A 10,053-nucleotide genomic window follows, 5' to 3' on the forward strand; every position below is an offset into this window, starting at 1 on the left:
TATATATATATATATATATATATATATATATATATATATATGTATGTATGTATATATATATGTGTGTGTGTAATCATTTTATATTTATTGATTTTTACTTGTAAAATGAAATAGATGTAAAAAAAAAATTTTAATTTGTAAATTGTCAAGAAACTGTCCTAGACACAGGAGTGGTTGTGTGCTAAGCAGCTTGCTTCCCAACCATATGGTTCTGGGTTCAGTCCTACTGCATGACACTTTAGGCAAGTGTCTTCTACTGTAGCCTCAGGCTGATCAAAGCCTTGTGGTGAATTTGGTAGGTGGAAACTGAAAGAATCCTGTTGTGTGTGTATATATATATATATAGATAGATAGATATAGATAGATAGATTAAAGTAAGAATGAACAAGCAAAATGTTTGCCATCATTTGAAAAAGACATTTAATTTAAATAGAGAATATAAACATATAGAGTCTGTGGATCATGATATAGAGTAAGGATTGCATAAGTTGAATAACCTGTTATCAGTGAGGGAGAAGTCAGAGAGATGTGTTACTTCACGTCAGTTGACAAAAACTCCTTATATACTCTCCCTATATATATATGTGTGTGTGTGGGGATGCATGTCTGTATTTGTCCCCTACACCACTTGACAACTGGTGTTGATGTATCTACCTCCTTTGTGACTTTGCAGTTTGACAAAAGAGCCCAATAGAGTAAATACCAGGCTTAAAAATATAAATTTAAAACGTCCTGGGATCGATTCATTTGACTAAAATTCTTCAAGGCAGTGCCCCAGCATGGTCACAGTCTAATGATTGAAGCAAATAAATTAATAAACCTTTTGTGGGACAATGCTTGTTATATATATTGGATGATATTAAAAAGTTTGGTGCAGAATTGATAGAATTATGTACTGAGTTTATCTAGAGTAAGTTTTTACTCAAGTACTGCTTATTCTTCTGAACGAAGACATAGCTGGTGTTTAAGAAGTTTGTTTTGCAACTATATAGTTCAAGGTTTAATCCAACTGCATGTCCACTTGGACATTTATTTATGAATAAATTGGATCTAGGAATATTCATCATCATCATCATCATCATTATCATTTAACACCCATTTTCCATGCTGGCATGGGTTGGGTGGTTTGACTAGAACTAGCAAGCTGGAGAGCTGCACTAGATTCCTGTCTGATTTGGCTTGGTTTCTACAGCTAATTGCCCTTCCTAATGCCACCCACTTCGCAGTGCGTACTGGGTGCTTTTAACTTGGCACCACCACAGGACTCTTGCAGGCCAATTCTCTTCTTCAGAGGGAGTGGCTTTAACAGTGGCAGCAGTGCTAGGAAAGTTGCCGTGTCTTCAATAAGTTCAAAGGGATCTACCAGTTCCACACTTAACACAATGTATTGGGTGATTTTTAATGTGATTTCAGAACTACATATGATAGGGGTGAGAGTGTGGTGGATAGCAAGAGGGGAATAAATGGTTAGATGTGTAGCTTCAGTTTGTTGTTGTTTGTTAACTTTTGGTCAACATTAAGTGAACAGACATATGCTTAAAAGTATTCCACCTCCTTTTTAAGCATATGAAGGACTATGTTATTTAACATGTCCTTTTATTATTTAAGACAGCAGTGTGTGAGTTGAGGTAGATTTAGCTGCTGTTTCTAGCAGATCGAGTTACTACATAGATGCTCTTTGTTGGTTCACATCCAACTGTCCTCTGCTTCTGTCTTCATAATTTCTCTCACAATGTTTTAACTGAACCAAAGCTAGAGAAAACACTTGCCCACAGTGCCTTGCAGTGGAATTGAACCCTGTATTATTTGTCTGTCTGTCTGGTAGTTTTACTATCAATCCTGCTATGATACACAGCTATTTTTTTTTTTCAAATTAAACCCACTTGTTTCTCCTGCTTCTTTTTTCCTCACACCAAGGGCCATCTCAGCAGTATTATAGATTTCTCCAGACAAATCAGTGTGCTGAGCCCTATAGTATTTATGTATTGACTGCAAGCCACAGCATACATAGATCAGAACTCGGTTCCTAGACACATGAGGCCCCTGGGCAACTACACAGTGTGCCTATGTCTTAAGACAGCTCTCCTTACATCATTCTTACTGTTTGTTGCTCTACACCCCACCCCCCATCCACCCCACACCTTCACACACATTACAAACACTAGAGTGAATATTTTACCCAGCCCTTCACCATCAGAACATTCTTTTTTTTTTGTTCAATAATACTGGAGGAAGGGGCAATGCCCATGGCCTTGCAGGCTCTCCTAGATTGATGTCATTAATATTCTTCTTGAACCTGTTCATCTAACACCCACCCTGCCACTACTATATCGCCACTAGTTTAGTTGTATAATGACAATATTAACCCCATTTCAGGGTGGCGAGTTGGTGGAATCGAAATGCTTAACAGTATTTCATCTGCCTTTATGTTCTGAGTTCAAATTCCTCTGAGGTCGACTTTGCCTTTCGTCCTTTCAGGGTTAATTCAATAAGTACCAGTTATGCACTGGGGATCAATGTAATTACCTTAATCCCTCTGTCTGTCCTTGTTTGTCCTCTCTATGTTTAGCCCCTTGTGGGTAGTAAAGAAATAAATATTAACCCCAATGTTTTGGGGCGTGGACCCTTCTTTGTTTTCTCCTTTTCCTTTTCAATAAATAAACTGTTAAAATTTCTGTTCAAATTAACTCCATGCATTTCTACAATTTATTTCTATTAACTCAATATATTATGAAAGCTAAACTTGGATTGTTACCTTAACTCATGTTTCAAGTATTTGCAGGCCTGCTGTTTCCATATGCCATTCATATGTATGTGTGCGTGTGTGTGTATATATATATATATATATATACATACACACATGCATATAGGCACAATGATACCAGCATTGTTCACCTAATACTGCTATCCTAGATAATTATTCCTATTTCTGACACCCAATTCACTATTGCAGGAAGCACTACTGAAAGAAGCAACAATTAATCAGGCACTAAATTCTGTGAGTATTAACTAACCCATTTTACGTTTTTTGAATTATTATTATTATTTTAGGAGGCTGAAGGTTGTGAGCTGGCAGAATCGTTAGGATGCCAGAGAAAATGCTGTTGAGCATTTCTCCTGGCTTTGTGTTCTGTGTTCAAATTCCATCAAAATCAACTTAGCATTTAATCCTTACAAGGTCAAGCACAGGAGTCAATATAATCAACAAGTCCCCTCCCTCAAAATTTCAGGCCTTGTCACTATAGTGTTGACTGTTCCTTCTTGAGCCATCCCTGGATCATAAGGGTCGGTTTCCCAGTTTCATTGGCGTATAGGTTCCCCATCTGGACAGGACACAGGTCTGTCGCAGATGAGCTGCTAGATGCAGGAGAAAAGAGTGAGAGAAAGTTGAGGTGAAAGAGTCAGCAGAAGTTCGACATTACCTTCTGCCAGAGCCATGTGGAGCTTAGGCATTTCGCTAGTGAACACACACATCATCTGGTCTGAGATTCGAACCTGTGATCCTTCAGCTGTGAGTCTGCTGCTCTAACCACTAGGCCATGTACCGCCACTCTTGTGACTATAGAAGAAAGAATTATTTAGGAGGCTGATAAGGTGAGCCTCGAAGAAAATACCTTGTGGTATTTAGTTATGTCACTTTGTTTCCATTTCAGATATTACAAAATGAAATAAAAGTCAGTTAAGTGTTGGGGTCCTTAAAATTGACGAAACAACCTCTTTCTTAAATTGATTGTCTTGCACCTAAGAAAATAGCACTAAAAAGGGTAGATTGGTGGAACTGTTAGAGGCATCAGAAAAATGTCTGGTTATATTTGTTTTGAGGCTCAAATCCTACTGAGGTCAATGTTGCCTTTCATCTTTTGGAGGTCAATGAAATTGAGTACCAGTCAAATACTAGGGCAAATATAAATGACTAAAACCTGCACCCAAATTGCAGGCCTTGTGCCTATTTTAGGAACAATTATTATTACTAAAAGGTAGGTGGATTGGTGGAAATATTGGAACATTAGAAAAGATGGCTTATTGTGTTTTGTCCAGCTCTGTATCTTCTGAGTTCAAATCTCACTGTGGTCAGCTTTGTCTTTCATTCTTTCAGGATTGACAGAATAAAATACCAGTTAAGTATTACTGAGGGCTGGCCATGTACCTTAACTAGAAGCATCATTACTGGCATTGTTTTAGTTTTAAAATGTTATATTTTAACTCAGTGGTTCTCAACCAGGGTCCATATAAGATTTTGAGGAGTCCATGCAACAAAGTAGTAAGTTGGGAATCAACAATAGTATTTTAAGGGCTCCTGAAAAATGTTTGCTTTCGGTGTATGTGTTGCTATGCATTGCAAGAAATGTTAGCACGCCGGGCAAAATGCTTAGCAGTATTTCGTCTGACGCTACGTTCTGAGTTCAAATTCCGCCAAGGTCGACTTTGCCTTTCATCCTTTTGGGGTCGATTAAATAAGTACCAGTTACGCACTGGGGTCGATATAATCGACTTAATCCGTTTGTCAGTCCTTGTTTGTCCCCTCTGTGTGTAGTCCCCTGTGGGCAATAAAAAAATAAGAAACAGGTAGGTTTCCTTCTCTGTCTTAATTCAACCTACACAAGTTAAAGCATGATAAACAATATAGGAATTTTGAAAGAAATATCTGTAAAACTAGTTTTTAAATATTGAATAGCTATGGGGGTCCACCAGGATAAAATAGTAATCAAAGGGATCCATGAAAAAAAATGGTTGAGAAACCGTTTTAACTGATAAATATATATATCCAACGAAAACAAAACAAAAAGCATCATGAGCAAACCCACTCATTGTAATAATAGTAATAAATGTCTCTTTTTAGATTTTCGTGACTATGTTTAATAAAAGTTGTGTACTGTTTGCAATACAGTAATCCCTTGCCATATCACGGACTCAGTACATCGCGGATTTTTCTGGCTAGTATATGTAAATTTATATCGCAGACTCCATGGATTTCTGCAGCCGATAGGTATTTATATTTTGTTTTAGATTTTAATTATTTCTGTGCTAAAATAAGCATTTTCACGCCTAAAAATTAATTAATAAAAATAGAGTACAGTACTGCACTGTTAACGCATTAATTAAAATATATTAAAAGAGGACATATGTAGTGTACCATAGATGAGTAAACAAAGAATTGCACATACTGTATGGAAAACGTAATTCGGGAGGCAAGTGTGTGGTGTTGTTTTGCATTTATAATAAAATAAATATATAACAATGATAAAAATGATAAAAAAAATAAATGCAGTACAGTACTGTTTCCACTTTGCAGATTTAGGATGTAATACCCGCGATAGGTGAGGGATTACTGTATATGACGTTCACTAATTCTTGTTTTTGTTTTATGCCTCATTCACATCACATTCGAAGGGCAGATAACTCTTTGTATTTATCTGATTCTATTTTCTCTTCTTATTGACATTTCTTAATATTCACCAACTCCATCTTATAGGGAGGGCAGTGTTCTCACAATCCACTTGCTCCAATCAGCTACCATCACCAAAGCAGAGATGTTGAAGTTTGTTCGTTTTTTGCCAAAACTGGTGCATGTCGATTTGGAGAAAGGTAAATTTACATTGCATTAAATTTGAGCATAATATCATTGTATTCATCGCTTATTCAGACAACTACATACTTTTCATTTTTCAGGCAGAGAGTTATTCATTTAGAATGTTCATTTAGAAGCATCGCAATATGTGTGAATAAGTCTTCTATAAATGATTTTGTATGTCAATTCAACTATAAATAATAGTTCAACTGCATATATGTTGTTTTATAATATTATTACAGTTGATTTCTTTATTCATATATGAAAATATTTCCTTCCTCCTTAATGTTTCATTATCATTCAAGAAATATTTGTGTATTTTGTTAATAAAAAATATGGACTGGTAGAATTGCTTGAATGTAGTGGTGGTTGGTTATGTTCTTCTATGCTCGGAGTTCATCTTCTACCCAGGTTCGCATTGTCTTTCTTCTTTCCAAGATCAGTAAGAATAAATAGCAGGTTCAATGTAATGGACTGTGCCTTAGAAAACAGTGCCCCAGTTTCATTGCAACTCTTGAACTAATAAAAGAACATCACTATCCTTTGTGTGTATACATACATACTAAACATTTTTAGACCTGGAGAAAGCCTTTGACAGAGTACCTTGCTTCCTCATCCAGTAGTTACTGTGGAAGCTAAGAGTAGGTGAATGGCTAGAGAGGACCATTCAAACCATATTCAGGGATGCTGTCAGCATGATTAACTCAGAATTAAGAGTTTGGTTGTCATCCCTGCTTGTTTATTATAGTCCTTCAGGCCATAGCAGAAGAATTTAAGAACAGCTGCCCATGGGAGCTCCGCTTTGCTGGTGACCTTGTTCTTATAACTGAAAATGAAATTCCATGTGTGGTTGCAAAATCTGGAATCAGAGCATTTTAAAGTTAACTTAGCAAAAGACTAAAGTTCTAGTATGCAGGTAGACAAATAGAACACTAATTCTCTCAGGTGAATGGCCCTGCTTCATGTGTAGATATTCCATACAGTGTACTCGGTGCAAAGTATTGACACATAACAGGTCCAGTGAAATCACGGGAAGGTCAAGAGAGAAAGTAGAATTTATTTGTGATATGTGTGCAGGAGCAATAAAGAATATTTGTCCACGGGAAATAGATATCCTGGAATGCACGGGAGGAGGCTCCCTAGAAGTAGTAGATAATTTCTGTTACCTTTGTGACCTAATTAGCAGTTAAGGTGGATCTTATGAAAGTATAGTTGCTAAAATAAGAACTGGCTGAAGAAAGTTCAGAGTGAGAGGCAGATTGTATGATGCCTGAGTACAAACAGCAATGCTACAAGGTTGTGAAACTAGGGCTGTGAATTCAGGAGACCTGCAGCGTCGCCTTACTGGCACGTTAGAAAATCATTTGAGCAAGGTCATTGTCAGTGCCGCTGGACTGGCTACTGTGCAGGTGGCATGTAAAAAACACCATTTTGAGCATGGCCATTGCCAGTAGCGTGTGACTGGCCCTCGTGCCGGTGGCACGTAAAAGCACCCACTACACTCTCGGAGTGGTTGGCATTAGGAAGAGCATCCAGCTGTAGAAACTCTGCCAAATCAGATTGGAGCCTGGTGCAGCCATCCGGTTCACCAGTACTCAATCAAATCATCCAACCCATGCTAGCATGGAAAGCGGACGGTAAACGATGATGCTCTGATGGCTGTATGACAAAGTACATATGTGTTAAGAGAAAAATGGAGTATAAGATGTATCAGATGTGTTGTGAAGGAGAGAAGATTGTGTTGGTATGGTCAAGTGGTGTTGACTGATGAGAACAGCTATATAAAGAAGTTCCAGTTACTAAACATGGAAGGAGCTTGTGCAACAGGTTGAGCCAGGAAAATGTGAGATGAAGTGGTGAGAACTGGCCTCAAGATGCTTTTGGAGGAGATGACAGATGATTGAGTTGAATGACCCTATGCTGTGCTTGAGAAGACCAATTCATCTCAGCAGGGTTTAGGTTCTGTCAAGCCTTCCTCCACAACTCATCTTCTGATACCCATTCTTCAATCAGTCTTCTGTAGTACCCTGTTTCCTTACTTCACTTCCCATCTACTGAACTGATGTTCTCTGCATCCAATTCACTCCCTATCTCTAATCATCTGTCACATTGTTCTCACTCTACCATACTTACCTACAGATCCCCTATTCCATCTTTTGTTTTCAGCTTGAACTTTGACCTCACATCTCTCTATCTTTCTCTTTCCTGATGGACAATCCTTGTATTTACCTCTTCATCAAGACACCTTTTCCTATCCCCCTATATCTTACTTTCTTATCCCTTAGTACTGTACTCCATTTAGTTGAAGGTCTTGTCTTGTAGGTACTTGGTAATCTCATCAATGCTGGCACCATGGAAACCTAACCCTAATGCAGTGCACTCTGTGAAGTGGTTGGTGTTAGGAAGGGCATCCAGCTGTAGAAACCATCCCAAAGCAGACACTGGAATTAGACACTGTCTTCTGGCTCAGCTGTTTGTGTCGACCCATCCAATCCATAACAGAATGGCGTGGTGGACATTTAATGATGTCGATGATGTAATGTGTGTGTGTGTGTAGCCGCCTGCTGGCAACTTTCTTTGTCTTATAAGGGTAACTACTCAATCTTTGTCTGCTGGTTTCATCCTTTCTCTCTGTTCTCTGTCTATATCTTTTCTTTTTCTGTTCAGGCTAGTTGTTTACAGTTTATATTGTAACTGTGTGACTGACTTCTTTTGCTGGTCGAAGTTTTACTTTTGCCTCCTTATTTTGAGTAGTTCTTAATTGTTTATAACTAAACCAGCCAGGAAAATATTATTGAAGCTATCATAAGTGCCATAATTACTTAACATCAGTTCATTTTTGTTGGGAAAAAATTCAGTGATAAACACTTTGTTTTTCTTACAGTTATTATAATTAAGTAGAACTTAATGTGTTTATATTCATAGAATTAATTATGTCTGTATGTATTGTAGGTGCTCTCGAAACCATCCTGAACCAGAGGTGTGTACCACTTTAGTTTTTCCTGGAATGTACACTCACATGACATTGGATAATGCTCAAGACGACTATGATACTGGTGAATATATTATCTTGTTATTACTGTCAACACATTGTTCCATGTGTGTCATCGCTGAGTGGTTAAGAGGTTTGCTGCACAATCATAAGGTCTTTCCATGCTAGCAACGGCCATGCTCAAAATGGTGTATTTTACATGCCACCTGCACAGGAGCCAGTCCAGCGGCCTCCAATAACATATCTTGGAAACAGGTGAGGGTTGGTGACAGGAAATGCATCTGGCCATAGAAAATCCATCTCGACAAAACTGTCCAACCCATGCAAGCATGGAACAGTGAACAAATGATGATGATGATGATATGTTTCCCTTCAGACATTGATTTGCATATGTTTAAACTAAAAATTGACTATATCAGTCTTATCAAAGCCTGCATTCGTAATGGGTGCTTGCCCCTCGCTACTTAACTATAGTTAGACCTTATCGGATGAAAGAAGGTTTTTGTTGTTTTCCTGTCAAAATATGAAGTAAACAAATAAGTGATATCTACATTATCAGTCTATTAGAAAGCAATGATTACTCTTTCTGTTAATCTTACATTACTAATTACATTAATATTACCTTCACGTTGTAAATGGCAGAGGTCAAAAAGCTCACTTGATCTCATTTTTTAACACACAAATGTACTATTGTAGTGTGATACAAATTATGGAATATGTATTAGTGCACATGAATGTATGTGTGTATGTGTATATATTTGTTTCAAACAGTCTTGTTTTCAGTTTGGAAAATGGGAAGATAATGTTTTGTCCAGGAAATCCTGGGTAGCTGTATTTAACAAGACTTGTGGTCTTTTTATTATAACATTATCTTTACTCTCTTAGCTGATCTGGTGCTATTCTACTTGTTGAAGCCTCACCACACACACGCACACATACATACATATATATCTATATATATATATATATATATATATACACCGTAAATCCTCGAGTATAGTCCGCCCTTGAGTATAATACGCAGGGGATTTTTAGGGGGCTGTACCTCTGAAAAACCTAAACCTTGTGTATAATACGCACCCCTTCTCTAACTTGAGTCAAGGAGGTCTATATAACGTCCTTGGTTTGTAAACATATATACGGTAACATCCTTTATTATTATTGTATTTATAACATAATGCAAACATCTAACTTTTTTGTGCACTTTGTTTGCAGAAAATATAGAAATAACAGCAATAACGTCAGTGAAAAATAAATATTAAATAAATTGCCTTTACATATTTATCACTATCAGTTACAAGCCCGACATCACAAAATACATCTGAATAAACATTGCCGGACAGCAAATAGAGACTCGGACATAGCTTAGAAAATATTTTTCATTTTTAACCTCGTATATAGTACGTACTAAGGATTTTGACCTTTAAATTTTGGGGAAAAGATGCGGATTATACTCGAGGATTTATGGTATATATATATATATATATATATA

The 10,053-nt window shown here is 37.3% G+C and overlaps 1 protein-coding gene across 1 annotated transcript in view; it reads left to right on the forward strand.

The window, feature by feature from the left end:
• Window positions 1-10,053, forward strand: part of LOC106873830 (U2 small nuclear ribonucleoprotein auxiliary factor 35 kDa subunit-related protein 2) — a gene marked incomplete at its 3' end in the record, with an annotated part of 35,743 nt that overhangs the window by 12,434 nt on the left and 13,256 nt on the right. The window contains exons 5-7 of the mRNA XM_052969143.1: window positions 2,954-2,998; window positions 5,474-5,586; window positions 8,522-8,625. Of these exons, the coding sequence (XP_052825103.1) occupies window positions 2,954-2,998; window positions 5,474-5,586; window positions 8,522-8,625 (262 nt within the window). The remainder of the gene's footprint in view (window positions 1-2,953; window positions 2,999-5,473; window positions 5,587-8,521; window positions 8,626-10,053) is intronic.

Source organism: Octopus bimaculoides, chromosome 7 (genome assembly GCF_001194135.2).
Source record: "Octopus bimaculoides isolate UCB-OBI-ISO-001 chromosome 7, ASM119413v2, whole genome shotgun sequence".
In the NCBI taxonomy this organism is placed as follows: Eukaryota; Metazoa; Mollusca; class Cephalopoda; order Octopoda; family Octopodidae; genus Octopus; species Octopus bimaculoides.